Consider the following 19,772-nt stretch of genomic DNA (forward strand, 5'->3'; position numbering starts at 1 on the left):
AGTTTATTGAATTATCATGTCCTATTCTGTGGTGTAGTATAGATGAATATCTTTGATAGTCCAAGCTTTTTAATTCAAAAAATAAGATTATGGACCATACTAACTTTGACCTTACTTTTTAAATAGAAATGTAACAGTGAGTCTATATTTATCCTTAAATTTATCCATAGGAATACTATTCAAAAGTGTAGTTCCCCTGCAAAAGTGTTCTAGTTACATTGGATCCTATCCCTACCAAGTTATAGTCAGTCTTGTGATGATTACTATTGAGCTATTTAAGGCAACTAGTTTACACCAAAAATAATACAGAGCTAAAAAGTTAAGCTTAAATTTGTGTATGTTGCTCTGCTTTCCTTCGTAACATCTTTTGGTTCCTCTCTAGCCATACTGTCCGCCATATAAAATATGGGACAATCTTCCATCTCTCCTTTTTTCTTCCTGCATTTTCATCTCTATTCCAGCACTTCAAAACCTCTTTGATCCTTCCTGGTTTCACCCATTTAGTCTCTCTCATATTGGTGAACATTTGTCATAACTGGGTTGTCCACCTGCAGTGTAAGAAGAGATTTTTTACTCTCACCTTGCTCTTCACACAAAAATCACATGAAACACAGGTGAATGCCTCTTTTGTTCAGGCTCTTAAGTGTAAATTGTGTTAAGATCTTCATATGTTGAATTTACTGTGGAACAGCCTTTGCTCCCCACATTTCATACCAGTGAGTCCTCTTCCTCAGACAAGTTCCTAAATTGTGCTAGGGTAACCAAAAATTCAGTTATTCTGCACATCTCCCAATCATATAAGTTTCTCCTGAAGTGCAAATTTCACCCCTGGTCATTCCATAATTCGGCTACAATTGCTTGTTTCATTTGACATAGGTCGTAGAGGTCACGAAACCTTAGGCTTAATGGTACCTGACCTCACCATTTGTCCATTTAAGACGCTCGTTTGTAAAGTACACACTCGTTAGTGTATTCCTTTTTATGACCGTTCTCCATTAATGTAGGGGATTGTTGGGTATAGTAAGATTTATTGGGAAATGGAAGGAAGATGAAAAAAGGAACTGGAAAAGAATCTCTTATACTTTAAGAAAAGATATTTCTCTCTCATTGGTGGTAGAGAGAAAAATAAAAGTGTTTAAATAGAAAAATACTTTTATTAGTTGTTAAAAGGACTTGAAAGAGATACACCCCCCCCCCCACGCCGTCGTTGTCGATCTCTCAGCTCGGCTTCGGCTACAGATTTGACTTTGGATTTGTCTTTAGCTTCACCTTTTGAAAAATGATCGGGAGATTATTTTTTGAACAAAGTTTTATTTTAATTATTTTTTTAATTAATTAAATTAAATTGTATGGCCAAATTTTTTTGATTATTTAGTTAATTGAACGAAACTTCTGATTTGACTAGGATCAGTGCAACCCATTTTATTTAAATACTTTCATGTTTCATTTGAATTTCTCGTCGTTGGAGATGACTGTTATGAAAGGTTGCGACTTTCACGAACAATCATGATCGTTTGAAAAGTTGCATACTTTCATGAATGGTCGTGTGGATTCCGATAGGTTGCAACCTTTCGGAATCAGTTCCTCTTGGCTATAAATTCCAGTTATTCTTCAGACTTCTTACTTACAAAAATTTCTACTTTCTACTCAAAAATTTTCTTCATGTACTTTACTGTTGAGTGTCTCACTGACACTAGAGTTTTTGGTATCAATACGCTGGTGATTCAGATCATTCTGTTCTGGAAGGACATACTCCAAATCAAACTTCAGATACTAACTATGGGGAATGATTTTCTTAAGGGGACACTCTGTATTTAGTAGGCTTGATCTTCTTTCCATTCTGGTTTTACAGATTCTGGTATGTTTTACAGATTTAGTTTTATTAAATAATTTCTATTCTTTACTGGTTCATTTAACTTTGTCTTTCTGCAAAGTTTCTTTCAATCAGTTGTAATGTTTTAAACACAGATTGACTAACAAAACATCCACCATGTAGAAACTTTGGTGTCTTAAGTTCAACACCACATAAGGGGTTTGCACCTTTTGGTCATGGACTATGATATGATTTTAGGCCCAAGATTGAAGAACACTACCCTGGTAGCCTAGCTAGCTCCAAAGCCCATCGATCACATAATTTATTGGGCCGAGCCGAAGACTGTTAAGAAGATTAGACTACGGAAATAATTACGAGAAAATTAGCAAACTAGTCACAATCCCTAACTTAATTAGTAAAAATGTTTATACTTTAAAATAATTATTGAAAATGTCAAAATGTATATATTTTAGAAAGTGGTTGTATTCAAATTTTATTTCTCAAAACAATCCAACTTTGAATCAAATTCTACATCCATTACCCTTTTAAACTTCTTTATATGCTTTAATACCATTAAATTTATATTTCATCTTTCACTTTTCATTTTTTTCTTTTTCATCAACTTTTCTGTTTTCACCATCCCCATCATTCACTTTTCTCTTCTTTTTTTTCTTTTATCAAAATCTCACCATTATTCTCTCTCATTGTTGAAGAAGAACTAATTATCCAAGTTCATAACAATTTGTTCGGATCTATCAATTAATCAAGAAATCTCTCAATTGATAAAGGGATTTTTGAATTCATCATTTATTTTGCGAGATTTTATTTTCAAAATCACACATTATGTGTTGGATTGTATGTATTGAAGATCTTCCATCATTTTTTTAAATTTTTATATGAATTTGTTAACATGCTCATCAAATATTTATGAATTTCAGATTTTTAGTATTTAAAATAATTTCTGTTGATCTTTTTTTATGATTTATTTTTATACTTCAAATTTAGTAGATACTACATTATCATTTAGGTATTGAGTTGTTTCGCAAAAGATTTGAAAGTATTTTGAATGTTCTGTAGCTTGTAGTCAAATTTATTTTTACAAAGTGATATTTTAAAGCAAACCTGTATTTTGATTATTTAAAATTGTAAATGAATACAAAATCAAAGATAAACTAGTTGGTATAAACATATAATGAGCAAAATAAAATACAAAACTATTTGGCTGATGCAATTAGGATGAATACACATATAATGAATACATAAATAAACTGTATTTTGGCTATTTATAGTTGAGAATGAATACAAAATCAAAATATAAATACAAAACTTTATGGTATACATTAGGATGAATACGAATTCGAATCTAAACACAAACTTTATAGTATACATTAGGACGAATACAAAATCAAATCTAAATACAAACTATTTAGTATACAAAGTGATATTGGAAATAAGCAAAATAAAATACATATGTTAGATAGATTAATACCTATACCATTAATACATGAGTATTGTATTTTGAATACTGAAAAATTTCTTAAAAGGAGATACACAAACTTCATAACCTTAACATGATAGCCAAATAACTTCATACAATTTCAGACATTTTTAAAGATAAATTATAATTGCATAACGTTAAAATGATGCCTTAATAGAATAAATTGCTTCAAATATGATAATGCATGGTAAATAAACGTGTTTAGAAATTAAAAAAAATTAAGAAAATTGAATATCGAATTTTTAGAACAATGGTGATAGGCGTGTTTTTAGAACATGGTGAAAGAAGAAGAAAGAGATGCAAGTTGTATTTTGATAAATTGTCAATTATGTAATGACCCCAAAAAAAATCAGTTTTTTTGAAAATTCTAAACTATTCTTTTAACTTTAGTTAATTTGTTGATGGGTAATTATAGATAATTAAATTAATTAAAATTTAATGGACTAAAGTGATAATTTATTTAAGACCATGTACTATTTAACCCTTATATATTAAAAAAAGAAGTAGGGTTTGTCAGTTTAGTACATAATTTAGAGAAGAGATTCAAGAGGAGAACATAAATCACCTGCGCTAAGAGGCGATCAACGTGGAAGTCCAAACTTCACTTTTAGGTAAAGAATTACTCGTATTCCGTTACTATCCTACGGCTTAATTTAAGTTTTTGAATATGAATTGTATTGACAGAAAGAAGGTGAAATTGTTAATGTGCAACGATTTCTGGGGGACAAAACAGTAGCCTAATCATTGGCTAATTATTGCCTAATGATAAAGGCATTGTTAATTCTAGCATTTCAACATAATGAACCATATTATTATTGTCACTTATTTTCTTTTTCTTTTTTTTATATGCCTTATAATCATTATATTTTAAATAATCATAGCTTGATACATTATTATGTAACTAAATATGATGGTAAAGTTATATGATAACAATTAAATTTATGATAATGGAGAAGTTGAAACTTAACCCTAGACTTGAAATTTGGAAATATGAGAATTGATATGCTAATTGACATCAAGATTAGGAACTTGATTATAGATTTGATTGTTGTTAATTAGTCTTGAAATCTTATGTAGGTCATTTAATTGAATAGATTACTTTGAGTTGAAAGTTCAACGAAAGAGAAAGGCTCAAGTTTCAGATTGAATTCTTGATTGATTGAGGCAAGTGGATTTCTAAACTCTTGTTAAGTGTATGGAATGCGTGTATTTCCTTGTGATATATGTTTGGGAGTAACGGAATTGGTGATGGGTTGACTTGTCCACATTGATTAATTCTAATGATGAAATAAAAGGGATAACAAAAGGCGATGTGATTAATTATTTATGTGTGATGTGTTGAGAAAAGTTTGATGGCTTGTTGAATCATTGTTGATGTGATTTCATGTTTGTGTGGTTGTGAACTGTGCAATGTTATGAAAATGGTCATCTCCTCATTATTTGTGTGAACATGTCATTGCATTATTCTGAGACATGGTTGTGAAAGTGTTATGTGCATTGAGAAAGAATGATAACTTAAAGAGGATGTACCATTTCGAGGGACGTATCGCACGCCGCGATGGATACTATATTTCGAGGGACGTATCGCGCGCCGCGATGGATACTATATTTCGAGGGACGTATCGCGCGCCGCGATGGTTACTGTTATCGAGGGTCGTGTCGTGCGCCGCGACAGATGCATGGACAGATATGTCCCCCATGGGTCCCGGACTGAGAGACAGCGGGTGTGTATCACTAGGTCAGACATGCATCATTATACTTGACATTGCATTCCATTACATTGCACATACTTATCATTAGTGAACTTGATATTGTGTTTTGCTGATCTAGTGATTGCCTTTTTGCGAAACTTGTGATTGTTGAATACTGAGCTTGTTATTGAGGATATATAATTTGTTGAAGTGTTGTTGTTGAGGATATGTAATTTGTTGAAGTGTGTTATTGAGGATATGTAAATTTTTGGAAGTGTTGCTATTGAGGATATCTAATTTGTTTAAGTGTTGATGTTGAGGATATATAATTTTTGGAAGTGTTGCTATTGAGGTAGTTGTTGGTCATCTCAGCATCCCTCTTTACTCTTGTTTATGATTTTGTTCTACTCTAGAAACAATATCATATGAGACTTATATTTTCTTTTGATCCGATTGTAAAACTTTAGAGGCTTGTACACGTGACAACCGGATTTTGGGGTATAATGTAAGTTGATAGTAAATTTTCCGCATTTTTATTGTAATAGTTGAGTTTTAGGCTTACTTGTCTTGGTGGGATAAGACGAGTGCCATCACGCCCATTTTTGGGTCGTGACAAAATGATATCAGAGCCCCTGGTTCATAGGTCTCACGTGTGTACAAGACGAGTCTAAGTAGACTCTTGAGGATCTGTATGGAGACGTCTATACTTATCTTCGAGAGGCTTCAGTGACTTTTAGAAAATATCTTCACTTTTTGAATCTCTATCGTGCATTCTTTGTCCGTTTTGATTCTTACTTCATTTCATTCTTTCTCTCATTTATGTGATGACTCGTGCGTAGTTCCTTTTGTGAATCATTGGCATGTCGTGTATTGGTTTGATGTTAGATCTGGTATTAAGGTGAAAATGATATACTTATGAAACAAATGTGTGATCATATTTGAAGGGGTTGATTAAGGTTAGTGACCATAGTAAAATAAATAAATAATATAGTACTTCTGTCGTATAGGCGGAATCGAAAATAGTTCGAGAACCGAAAGTGAAAGTATTAAAGGAAAGGCTAGATATGGAACAAATTTTGTAATATTTTACGTCTATTTGATTGGTAGAAATGTGTGGTTTAGTTGGGTGCGATCTTCTCGATATGTATGATATGTTCTAGTGGTGAATTAAATTAATTTTTGCAGTGTGACGCTAGTGGTATGGAAATGAATACGTCGATTGTCAAGTGTGAATATTAACTACTTAAAGAGTTATAAGTTATATCACATGTTCGTACAATTAGATTCAATGTTACATTCATATTTGAGAAACTAACTAGTTTGTTACTACGGTTGCTTGAGTTAAAACATTGTTATAAGGGATGTTTTAGTGGTGGATTGTTGGAATGATATTAATACGTCAATTTATGGAGTGTATCTCGATGTTTCTAATTGAGAAGTGGTCGAAGGGAATGGATATACCAGAATGAAAAAGAACTTATGGGTAAGAAAAGTCTCAAAGAGTATACTTGTGTAAAGATAATTGAAGATTATAGTAAAAAAATACATATAAAATCGGGTTAGTCCTTTGATTTTGTTGGTATAACTGGATTTGAGGTGTCATGTCATTGAGAATGTTGACTTCGTGGTGATGACAAATGCTAAGTGATCATATTGGTAATAAGAGTTTGTGATGGATTGTGACTGAGACATAACTATATGATAAAGATTGTGGGTTAAATGATTTTTTTATGATAGTAACGACCTGCGAGTATTTATCGCTATGATCTGCTACTTTTTGATGAGTAACGTTGTTGCATGAAAAGTTATAAGAGGTGTTGTGACTCTGCTTAAATAAAATTGAAAAGAGCTAGAGTCACAAATGAAAAGAATTAGTGGGATCTAGTTTAGTCATTTGAAGGAGGTGATCGAGAACAAAGATATTTACTTTGAGTGCAAGTACAAAAGATATATCTTCATATGGTAGAAGATGGAGTTTATCGACATGTGATCTCATCTATTATGCTCTAATTATGATAATAGTGTCACATGTTCATAATATTGGTTCAATACTATTTGATAAAATTTAAGAAAGAAGTCTAAAGACATTTGACTTGAGTGTGATAATAAATTCTTTTATGATTTTGAGTTTGATATTGAATATGATAAGATTGTGAAAAATATGATAAGGTCGATGGATAGGCGACCAATGAGAAGCTAAGATACGTGAATTCATAAAATCTTTAAGATATGAATTAATGTTCATAGATAAAGGGAATGGGTTACACAGTTGGGTCCAAAACTCAAGTTTTTCATGGTAAATTTAGGTTTGTGGTAATGTGTTTTATGGAGGTATGAATAATTAAAGTAAGAATTGATCGATAGCATCAGATATTGAGAATTTAAAATAACATGTGCAAGGTTAGGATCGTAGAGTTTGTTACTTTTAATTGTTAAAGGACCTAAGAAAGTATTTCTATCAAGGAATTGATTTACATTGTATGGGATGTTAGCCAAAGAATAAGATTGGTAAGGTGGTTAGACAAGGAACAAGAATGTGGTGTATATAAAAAAATTAATATATTCAGAATTTTCCGTCCTAAGAAGAATTTAAGAAAAGTGAAGGAATAAGACACTCGTATAAGCCCTTGGTTGGTAGTTGGACGATTTATTGATTTTCACCTATGACGTTAGATATGACTGTGAGATGAACTAGTCCTACAAAGACTTATTACGAGTTATTTATCGATTTTTCTTAAAAAATTGAGTTTTGGTTAGGTGACAAGCAACTATGTGTGGAATATTTTATGTTATTATGTCGAGTTAAGTTATTCAATATGATAGGTACCTTATTTATATTCAACAATGTGGACCTACAATTCTATACGATTAATAAAGATTTTGATGGGACTGAAACTACTTTGTTGATGGGACTATGTAGATTGTTATAATGTGTTACATAGAAATTTGATGGTTAGTAGAGATTATGAGCTTATAATATATAGGATTATTGGGGTGACTAACAGTTTCTTAAGTGTTGATATGAGATATATGATGGTATGAATAGGAAGTTGAAAAATGGTATTTGAAAATTTACGTGAAGTTGACATTGTGATTCAATTATTTTACCTCAATGGAAAAGTATTTTTAGACTGGTAATTAGTGCTATCACTCTTGGGTGTGACTCATTGTTGTCATGCGATGCTTAAAAGGGAAAGAGAGGAAGACCTAGTTCAAAAAAAATAATTTTAAGGCGATAATGTGTTCGCTAAGAATACTTTAATACCAGAGACGGTTTAATAGTAAGGTAAATGGATGGTGTGCCTATAATGTTTATTGGTATTAAGAGTTTTAGATACATTGGATTATTGTGAAAAGTATGTGGGGTTTGGTACTAACAAAACAGGGATCAAACTGGTTGGTTGTGTGTGGATAAAAATCGAGAGATGTACTCAAATGAATGGAATATTTGATGTGGGAATTATGGAAGAAGTTTTTAGTGTTATTCAACCTTGGTTTTGTAAATTCTTATGTGACAACCTTCTTCGTATTGGACACTATTTATAGTATGATTCATTACTTATATTACGCGTGGTTCCACACCTATGAGTGAATTCTTAGTGGTGGATCGGATGTGCCGATCCTCTTATTTCCTCTTGATAGAGTAGGAGCCTTTGACTGACTTGGTCATTTCATTTTGATAATTTGGCGTTGTTGAAATAGTTAAAGTATCTCAATATGTATACATACACAACCTTTATTATGAAAACTTATAGAAGAGCTTCCGTGAAAAGTTACACTTATTTGAGAGTGTTGTTAGAGGTTCTATATGCATGGGTGTATCATTTGCTAGGTGTTTACTCGATAACTTTCTTCTTTGGGTTGGATAAGTTTGATTCTCCCTTAATGAGTACTCGATGTCTAGAAATACATTTTTTTTATGACTTAAGTTCACGGAAAGATTGTGTTGTGATAAGGGAATCTTGAAAATAAAAGTGATCATTTCTGCATTATGCATGTCTCGTGGTTGATTCATGGTCACTCATAGTTGTAGCCAGTTTTGATTCATAAGGTTATCTTGGTTACGTGAGATAAGAGTCATCTTGATGGGTGTGTTAAGGTTCAATGAGTTTTAGTTTAGATTGAGTTAATGTGTCAGTCTAAGACTTAATAATCACTCCTGATTTGTAAACCTTTCAAAATTTGATTAAAGAAAAAATTAGTTCTTAATAGTTGATCTTGATGGAATGGTTTTAAGGATGAGCTTACTTGGAGCAATGAACCCAAACTAGTAGGTCATAACATAAGATTTCGGTAATATGGTTATATTTCCTTTTTCTTCCTTATGTTCGAGGACGAACATAGTTTTTAGTGGTGGATGATGTAATGACCCAAAAAAAAATCAGTTTTTTTGAAAATTCTAAACTATTCTTTTAACTTTAGTTAATTTGTTGATGGGTAATTATAGATAATTAAATTAATTAAAATTTAATGGACTAAAGTGATAATTTATTTAAGACCATGTACTATTTAACCCTTATATATTAAAATAAGAAGTAGGGTTTGTCAGTTTAGTACATAATTTAGAGAAGAGATTCAAGAGGAGAACATAAATCACCTGCGCTAAGAGGCGATCAACGTGGAAGTCCAAACTTCACTTTTAGGTAAAGAATTACTCGTATTCCGTTACTATCCTACGGCTTAATTTAAGTTTTTGAATATGAATTGTATTGACAGAAAGAAGGTGAAATTGTTAATGTGCACAAAACAATAGCCTAATCATTGGCTAATTATTGCCTAATGATAAAGGCATTGTTAATTCTAGCATTTCAACATAATGAACCATATTATTATTGTCACTTATTTTCTTTTTCTTTTTTTTATATGCCTTATAATCATTATATTTTAAATAATCATAGCTTGATACATTATTATGTAACTAAATATGATGGTAAAGTTATATGATAACAATTAAATTTATGATAATGGAGAAGTTGAAACTTAACCCTAGACTTGAAATTTGGAAATATGAGAATTGATATGCTAATTGACATCAAGATTAGGAACTTGATTATAGATTTGATTATTGTTAATTAGTCTTGAAATCTTATGTAGGTCATTTAATTGAATAGATTACTTTGAGTTGAAAGTTCAACGAAAGAGAAAGGCTCAAGTTTCAGATTGAATTCTTGATTGATTGAGGCAAGTGGATTTCTAAACTCTTGTTAAGTGTATGGAATGCGTGTATTTCCTTGTGATATATGTTTGGGAGTAACGGAATTGGTGATGGGTTGACTTGTCCACATTGATTAATTCTAATGATGAAATAAAAGGGATAACAAAAGGCGATGTGATTAATTATTTATGTGTGATGTGTTGAGAAAAGTTTGATGGCTTGTTGAATCATTGTTGATGTGATTTCATGTTTGTGTGGTTGTGAACTGTGCAATGTTATGAAAATGGTCATCTCCTCATTATTTGTGTGAACATGTCATTGCATTATTCTGAGACATGGTTGTGAAAGTGTTATGTGCATTGAGAAAGAATGATAACTTAAAGAGGATGTACCATTTCGAGGGACGTATCGCACGCCGCGATGGGTACTATATTTCGAGGGACGTATCGCGCGCCGCGATGGATACTATATTTCGAGGGACGTATCGCGCGCCGCGATGATTACTGTTATCGAGGGTCGTGTCGTGCGCCGCGACAAATGCATGGACAGATATGTCCCCCATGGGTCCCGGACTGAGAGACAGCGGGTGTGTATCACTAGGTCAGACATGCATCATTATACTTGACATTGCATTCCATTACATTGCACATACTTATCATTAGTGAACTTGATATTGTGTTTTGCTGATCTAGTGATTGCCGTTTTGCGAAACTTGTGATTGTTGAATACTGAGCTTGTTATTGAGGATATATAATTTGTTGAAGTGTTGTTGTTGAGGATATGTAATTTGTTGAAGTGTGTTATTGAGGATATGTAAGTTTTTGGAAGTGTTGCTATTGAGGATATCTAATTTGTTTAAGTGTTGATGTTGAGGATATATAATTTGTTAAAGTGTTGTTGTGGAGGATATGTAATTTGTTAAAGTGTTGTTGTGGAGGATATGTAATTTGTCTAAATGTTTTTGTTGAGTTACGTTCTATGTAAACTGTGAGTTGTTAGGTTGGGTTGATGTTTATTCAGGTTGTAGTTGTGGAGGTTCGGTTGGGGGTGGTAGGAGTATCCGTATTTCATCCCCTTAGCTTGTGTTTAGAGGTTTACTTGCTGAGTACCATGTGGTTTGGTACTCACCCCTTGCTTCTACAAATTTTTGTAGGTTACTAGCCCGGACTTTTATGATATATTCTCTTCTTTTCCGAGGCTTCCTGGAGATTTTGTGAGGTAGTTGTTGGTCATCTCAGCATCCCTCCTTACTCTTGTTTATAATTTTGTTCTACTCTAGAAACAATATCATATGAGACTTATATTTTCTTTTGATCCGATTGTAACACTTTAGAGGCTTGTACACGTGACAACCGGATTTTGGGGTATAATGTAAGTTGATAGTAAATTTTCCGCATTTTTATTGTAATAGTTGAGTTTTAGGCTTACTTGTCTTGGTGGGATAAGACGAGTGCCATCACGCCCATTTTTGGGTCGTGACAAATTAGTTCATTGTTTTTGAATTTTTGTAACTGATAAGACTTTTAAGCAATTATTCCTTTTTAATATTTTTCTCTTCCCTTAATTTCTCCTTTTTGTTTTTAACAATTGTTTCTTTTTTGATATTTTTACTAAATATTGAAAGTATGACAATGAATCGTATTAAATATGTTAAGATATTGACATTTTAAAAATTTTCCCAATAACTACAAGGAAGAAATATTGTATAATTTGCCAATTTCCTTCTTGTAGGTGTTTGTGTAGCATACAATTAGTTATTATCAACACAAGGATATAATCAAACAGTAAGCCTTCTATTTTTAATGTCTATAAAAGAAGCCCTAGTAATTTGTACAGTTAAATGAGGATTCTTGAGTGCAAATGCATCAAATCTAGCAGTAAACACAATATCCTCCATGTTTTTAACAATGAAGTTTAACGCTGTCTCCTTTAACGACGTATTAGAACAAGTATCAGATATCTCTAAAACGTCGAGAGCATTCGATGTGTTCAATGATCCCAACATTTGATTCTCACAAAATTTCTGCAAGAAGGGAATCTCATACTTATCTGCTGCAATTGACAAGGAATATACATGTTTTTCCACCTTCTCTTTAGCCAAATCTCCACTGTACAGGAACTCTAATAGACACTCTAATTCATCGTAGTTTAGTTCAGACAACGTTATCGTGTTGTTACTTGGTGGAGCTTTACATCCATCTGAGTCCAGTATGTTTTTGAATATGTCAGATCTTGCTGCCTGTTAAATACAAGTAAAATGTTTAACAGAAGTGAGATAATGGAAATGTAGTCAGTTAATAGCTAGTTTGGTGTGTTTTATTGAATTTTTTATCAAACTGAATCATTATCTAAAGCTATTTATCAAAATAATACATTTTTCTAAAATTTTATAAAACTAGTATAAACGTATTTCACAGTAACGTTTTAGGGTTTATTTCATTTTTTAAAAACTAACAGCGTTAGGTTGATATACGTTACTATAAGTAACGTTTTACTCCTGAAACGTTATTTTGAGTAACGTTTTACTCCTAAAACGTTACTGTGAATAACACTTTAGGAGTGAAACGTTACTCTGAGTAACGTATATCAATCTAACCGTCAATTTTTTAAAAATAAAATATACCCTAAAACGTTACTGTGAAATACGTTTATACTAGTTTTGTAAAATTTTAGAAAAATGCATTATTTTGATGAATTGCTTTATATAATGGCTTAGTTTGGTCAAAACCTCGTGTTTTATTACCAGAAGAGCTCTATGTGCTGGTATAGAAGGAGCATCATTGCCAGGTTTAATTAAAATATCAGTATGAATATGATCTCTTAAGGCAACAACAAAACCACTAAGATAATTCAGCTTCTCCTTTGATTCCTCTTCCATCTCCTTCATTTCTTTCACCCATTTCAATGCATTTCCAAATCCCTGGAATCAGTTAGACAAAATATTCAATATTTTTATGTCACTTCAATGAATTCTTATGAAGATATAGCTTTTCAGCTTTGTAGAAAGCTCGTCCATTTATATTTTCATCAAGTTAATTGCTTTTATTCTAGGACAACTAGCTTATTAGACATATATGTATTTATACATTATATATAGTAATTTTCTATGTATACTTTTAGACAATTACATATCTTACCATTAATTATGAATTTCCTATATACATCTAGATATACATATATTTTTACTACTAGATATACAATATTAGGGAGAGGCGAGTGAGACGAGCGAGATAGTCATGTATATCAGATATATATACTAGATACATGTGAATGACACTAGACATATAAATTGGTATGTGCATGTATTCAGGATAGGAGGGAGATAAGTGAGATTTGCTGTGTTTTCTAGATACATGTGAATCCACTTGGATATAATGTATACGGATACGTATGAATCTATATGAATATAATGTCTCTAAAACAATTACACCTAATTTTAATCTCATGTAAAAATCTGATAAGATTCGTAATATTGCAAACTGAATATATCAAAATAATTAGCCCCTAAATTAGTGGGACTTCCATAAGTTTTCCATTATTTCAAATATTTTAAAGTTAAAATAGCTTTTAATCAATTTTTAAAATATTTGCGTGAATTAAAAAGATACTCTTAAATATTTAATCTTAAGCTAAAACATAATAAAATAAATTTGAATTCATAAATTAAAAATTTTAAGTTGTGATTTTTGACTTATAAGATAAGAATTAAAAAGTCAATCCTAACAATAAGAATGATCATGATTACATATGGGAGAGTCAGACAATTTGTACTCCATTTGTTTTACAATGAATATCCTCTCCATAACTTATTATCTCCATTTCTCTAAATACACCCTCGGATGGAAGCTATGTGTTATAATTTAAAAAGTATAAAAATTATAAATTATAAATTATAAATAAATCTCCAACTTTAATTTTAAATTATAACACATGGCTTTCATCCAAGTATGTAGCTCGAGAAATGGAGAGAATAAGTAATGGAGAGGACTTAGTACGATTTTTATGTTAAAAAAAAAACTTTTAAAACTTGTGATTTAAAATAAACTTTTGATAATTGTGTGGTTGTAAATCATTTTATCAAGGGTGAGAAGAAAATTTTTAAGTAAAATTGTTTCTAATTATCAGTAAGATGATTTTTTTCTTGGAGAATTTAAAAAAGAAATGATGTCACATAAAATAAGTCGAAGAGAATATATTTTTAATAATTCTAATTTTAATTTTAAGTGATAAATCTGCAATTTCCCCATATGTGAATTTTGAGCCTCCCCCAACCCACCCACCCCCCAAAAGAAAATCAAGAAAACAATATCCATATCAATATTCAAAAAATAGAGCAAAACTAGACATCAGCATCTCTTTCAACTGCTAATTAATCATGTCATTATTTTGGAACAAAGTAATTAGTAAAACAAAGTGGTTTGTGCTACACAAGTTTAGCCTCAACCTACTGCCTTGCAAATTGTTTTTGCACGCTGCACTCTAAATTTCCAATTTCTCTTTGTTCTCCTTGCTTATTTATAATCAAAATCATCAGTAAACAAAAAAATAATTAAACGAAATGTAACCTAAATAAACTAACCTTCTCCAAATCTTCTTGTAAATATCTAACAATGGAGGCAACCATTTATATTTTCCATTTTGGTCCTAAATTCCCACATTTTTCTTAAAATACTTTTTAGGAATTAATATTAGCTTCTTTATATGTGCAACATCTTTCACATATTTTGTTATATATATATATATATATGAGATTTGTCTACAATTCAAAGTAACAAAATGTTATAAAAAAAACTCATAAGATAATTGAATTTTCCTATACTCCATCATCAATCCATAGCTAAATGGGATTAACGTGACATTTTTATCATTTAGCTATGAAATTTTATCTGTCGCTAATTTGAAGAAAGAGATGATGATATATACATACCTTAATAGATGGATTGGATGAAGAAGCAGAAAGAAGTCCAGTTATTGTTTTATTATCACTTCCTTTTGTATTTTCAACATGATCAACCTTGTTGGTAGTCAACGTAATTATTGTTCTAGCTCCTTCGTAACAAGCTGCACATATTGTATTTCTTGGTGGCCTTAAAATAAATGGCATCGCGCTACATATAGAACAATCCATATTTATTTGTGCGCTTCGATTAATTTTTTTCTGATCAATATTCGAAGAAGAAATTACTGAACTCAAATGATCAATGAAGAAGAGACGATGATCGATTTAAAATAAGAGAAGTGGACTTAGAGATGATGGCGATGCCTTTTTTCATTTCTCCATTAGTTTAATAAACTTTATGCTCCATTATATATATATATATATATATATATATATATTAAAGAATTGAAAAGGGGAGCCAAAACTATTTATCATGCTTCCTTTATAAGCTGACAATTATTAATTATTGGCAACTTATTTTCGTTTTCTCTAATTAATATGATTGATCTATATGTATGTGGGGTAACCTAGCTATTATAATATTCAATGTTTTATTATTATCTAAATACACATTTTTTTTCATCATAATCTCTAGAAAATTTACCATATAAAAAAGTTACCAAAATATTCTTTCGGATACATCACTCTCTGGTTAGATACATATGTAAGTTATATATGTTTATTTGCATATTTTCTGATGTATTCGAGATCGTATAATTTTAAAGGATTTTTTTAATTAAAAATAAAAATAAAATATAACGAGATCTTAACACTATGAGATTTATGTAATTTTCATATATTCTTAATTCCAATATATAGAGGGGGATGTACTTTTTTTGAGAGAGATGCAAGAATATTCTTTAATTAATTCTTAAACGAAATTATATTTGATTAATAATAAACCAATAATCCACCAGCTTGACTTAATTATTAAGTTCATGTAATTTACCAGCTAATTAGAGGGCATCATTTAGTTCCAGCGAGGCAGAAGAATATAATATTAGGAAAAAGAGAATGGATAAAAATTAAAAGCATTAAGAAATAAAACTAATAGTGGGTGTTAGTTGGCCATGTCTCTTTTGAGTAGGTTACAAGTAGAAACAATTTGGTTTTAAGAATTAAGCTGAAAGAATATTATGGTAGGAAGTGGAAAAGGACTTTCCAACCTTACAAACAGCTAAAATGAGGTAACACAACCACGTCCCCTTCGATACAAATTACTCCCTCCCGTCAATATTAATTGACACGTTATGCCTTCATAAATATTATATAATAAGTTAATTTTATTTATATATATATATATATATATATATATATAAGCCATGATCACCTCGATTAATACCAGTGGGCTTTGGAGGATTTGGTGTGACACCAACCTTGTATATTTCAATAACTTTGAACAAACAAAAGGGTGAAGGGGGTAAGGATCTAACCTCCATTTTACACAAGGTTGGGTGATCAAACATATAAAAAAGGAAAAAGGGACAAATATACTCCAAAACTATTATAAATTATATGCAGATACCCTCTGCCATACTATTGGAACATTGATGCCCCTGCCGTCCAAAAACTAGAGTATGTCATTCACTATAACGGAAGACTAAATAGGGACACGTGGTGCAATCTTATCTGTCGATACGAAATTTAATCAGTGGATAAAATTATGACACGTGTATGTTCGTTAGTATAAAGGATATATATGCTCTAGTTTTTGGACGCCAAGGACACCAATGTCCCAAAGTATAATGAAGGGTATCTTCATAACATTTTGTGATAGTTCAGGTATATTTATCTCTTTTCGCTATTAAAAAAGTGACATTTTTTTACATACCATCCACCCAGGCTTACACCTCCCATTGTGGTGGGGGTTTGGTCTGGACTCCTACCTTGTGTATTATTTAAACAAAAGAATATATGAGAGGGGAATCAAATCTTACCTCTAGGTACAAGGGGATGCAAAGGGGAGTGAGGGAAGCAAAAGCTCCAACTTAAAAATAGCTAGACAGACAAAAGAGGCTACCATTTACATGAGATGGCCAAGGCCTTCAGACTTTGATTGCACAATGTTCCTTCAATTTTTAGACTAAGCAACACCTTTCTAAACCATGACAAAATGTATGATTAGAGAGTACCAAAAGTCCAACATGAGCGTTTCTTTTAAAGGCAACTTTCACATATAGCAAACATAAAATTCATATTTGTATGTTATAGCAAAATTGGCATAATTGCGCTTTATAGCAAACAAATATATATATAATTCGCTATACATATACAATTGAAGCGAATTGTATAAAACGAAGTGTATAAAACGAGAAAGAGAAAGAGACTTGGACATAGAATTGTATAAAACGAAGTGTATAAAATGAATTGTATAATTATAAGTGTATAGGACGATTATATACAATTTGAATTTGTACAAAATGAGAAAGAGAGAAAGGCAAAAGAGACTTGGGCAGGGAATATACAATTGAATCGAATTGTATAAACAAGAAAGAGAGAAATTATATACAATTTGAATTTGTATAAAACGAGAAAGAGAGAAAGGCAAAAGAGACTTGAGCAGGGGAGTACTTTTATTGTATAATTATAAGTGTATAGGACAAAAACATATGTATTTGCATGTGCATATACAATTTTCTCTCGCTTTGTACAATTAGAAACACAATTTATACAATTCTATTGTACAAAGTGAGAGAGGCGAGCGACAGGAAGCGAACGAGAAAGGGAGAGTGGTGAGCGAGAATATGAGGGACAGAGGGACTGACAAGCAAATTGCTATAAAATATAAATAAATCAAGCGATAGCTATTATATTTATTTTATATTATTAATTTGTCATTATATACTATCTCTCTTTTAAAATTAGACAATTGTAGCTTGTTCATGCATAATGGGCCTCTTGCCTCCAATGGAATATCATTTTCATGAAGAAAGATTTTTTACTCTTTTATGATTGTAGCATACTTAGCTAGAGCATCGGCAACCCCATTGCTTTCTCTATAGCAATTTGTAATGGTGATGTTTCTCTGATGCATCTTCTTCTTGATGTCCTCAATGATCTTGTGAGTTTCCATGACACTTAAAAAATGAAAATAAATACAAAATTAGATGTTAATTTCCTAAATAATTTACATCAAATTGATGTCAATGTTTTTCAAATTAAATAACAACTCCAAACAATTTAAATTTTAAATTTTTTTCTCTGATCAAATTGCAACAGATTCAATAAAAAGGTCGACTATTTAATATAGTTATGTATCATATACAAAAATAAGAACTATGAATATGGTATACACTGATTTATTTATAAAACAGTGTTATAGATACTTAATAACATGTGATACATCACAACATCTGATACGTTATTATCTTATGCACATAATAAAGTTATGTGTCATATACATAAACAATATGAATATGATACAAATTGATTTGTTATAAAACATTATTGTTTATGCATCAAATATTTGATAGTGTTTCCGGATACAAAGCATTCTACTAGTTGAATAAGGCTGATTGTATGCATTAGTAGTTAAAGATAATAAATATTTTGTGATAATTGTGTATCCAATACATAATTATGAACATGATACATACTAATTTGCGTTTCAATAAATTAGGTTTATATATCAAAACTCATATTTGACAACGATATATTGTACATGATAAAATTATAGTATATCGTAAATGTGAAACAAATGAATTATACATTAATTTAATAATCAAAATCAACTCGATACTTTAAAAGATCTGTTCAAAGCAACCAAAAAAAAAGTAAAAAAGTCAACAGTTTGATCTGCTAAAAGTAAAAAAAAAATTGAAGAAATCATCCACACTTTCTCCTTTGCTATGTGTCCAATTCTTATTACTTCTTTTCACTTTCAATTGATGGCGTCATCCATGGATTTCGACTCAAAGCGCTTATTGGAGCAGCAATAACTCGACCTTTTTTCCACAATCGATTTTGAGATCGAAGATGCATCCTTCTTCAACGACTGAAATAGTAGATGAAAAAGCAAAAAATAAAAATAAAAATTGATACCTGATGAAATATGAAAAGAGAAAAAATGGATGAAGAAGAACTACCTCTTCAATAATTTGCAGTCATAGATCAAAAAATAAAAAGATTTGAAATTCAAAAATACAATAATGAAGATAATTGGTGATATCATAAAGTGATTTTCAGCGTGAAAAAGGAGGAGGGAGGGGATATTGGGGTGATAGTTTACACTGATATATTCAAAAAGTAAAAAATTAAGAAAAAAGTAATTTATTATTTTTTAAAAAATAGAAAATATTATTAAAAAATATATAATTAGGTAATTTGTCCTAGTAATTATCTACAATTGATTATGGATATAGTGGGCTGACCCAATTTGTTTAGAAGAGAAGAGAAAAAACTGTTTAGAGGATTATGGTCGTAGGATGCCATGTGGGCTGATTGAGATTTAGTTATTATAAGGAGAGATAACAAAAGACAAACTTACATAAAAGAAAAAATATTTATATCAACTGAATGCAAAATGTATTATTATGTGATTTAATGAAGTAAAATAGATTATAAATTTAAATACATGATATGCATGTATTGATTTGATGTAAATATTTGTTGCGGGTAATTTTTGTTCTTAATATAAATATATTATAAATAAAAAATATTTATCATTTATAGTAATA

The 19,772-nt window shown here is 30.9% G+C and overlaps 1 protein-coding gene and 2 long non-coding RNA genes across 3 annotated transcripts; 1 reads left to right on the forward strand and 2 right to left on the reverse strand.

Moving 5' to 3' along the window:
• The first annotated feature begins 8,390 nt into the window (after positions 1-8,390).
• Positions 8,391-12,158, forward strand: LOC138349142 (uncharacterized). Its single transcript, XR_011221739.1, has 2 exons — positions 8,391-9,645; positions 10,097-12,158. It is a non-coding gene; the product is annotated as an uncharacterized lncRNA (long non-coding RNA).
• On the reverse strand, positions 11,797-15,451 carry LOC101268286 (BTB/POZ domain-containing protein At3g56230). Its single transcript, XM_004240857.4, has 3 exons — positions 15,085-15,451; positions 12,901-13,077; positions 11,797-12,396 (listed from the first exon to the last, which is right to left on the reverse strand). Exons 1-3 carry the CDS (start codon positions 15,283-15,285, stop codon positions 11,935-11,937), a joined length of 840 nt encoding a protein of 279 aa, XP_004240905.1. The 5' UTR covers positions 15,286-15,451; the 3' UTR covers positions 11,797-11,934.
• A 3,334-nt stretch (positions 15,452-18,785) lies between these two features.
• Positions 18,786-19,301, reverse strand: LOC138349048 (uncharacterized). Its single transcript, XR_011221578.1, has 2 exons — positions 19,182-19,301; positions 18,786-19,090 (listed from the first exon to the last, which is right to left on the reverse strand). It is a non-coding gene; the product is annotated as an uncharacterized lncRNA (long non-coding RNA).
• Between the last annotated feature and the right edge of the window lie 471 nt (positions 19,302-19,772).

This window comes from Solanum lycopersicum, chromosome 6 (genome assembly GCF_036512215.1).
Source record: "Solanum lycopersicum chromosome 6, SLM_r2.1".
Lineage (NCBI taxonomy): Eukaryota > Viridiplantae > Streptophyta > Magnoliopsida > Solanales > Solanaceae > Solanum > Solanum lycopersicum.

What these genes read in the sequence shown, in the direction of transcription:
- LOC101268286 (XM_004240857.4), bottom strand. Translation starts at nt 15,285, where the DNA reads ATGGATTGTTCTATATGTAGCGCGATGCCATTTATTTTAAGGCCACCA. An exon ending in CATCCAATCCATCTATTAAG is followed by an intron (nt 13,078 to 15,084) that starts GTATGTATATAT and finishes AACTGATTCCAG; the next exon opens with GGATTTGGAAATGCATTGAA. An exon ending in CAGCACATAGAGCTCTTCTG is followed by an intron (nt 12,397 to 12,900) that starts GTAATAAAACAC and finishes TGTATTTAACAG; the next exon opens with GCAGCAAGATCTGACATATT.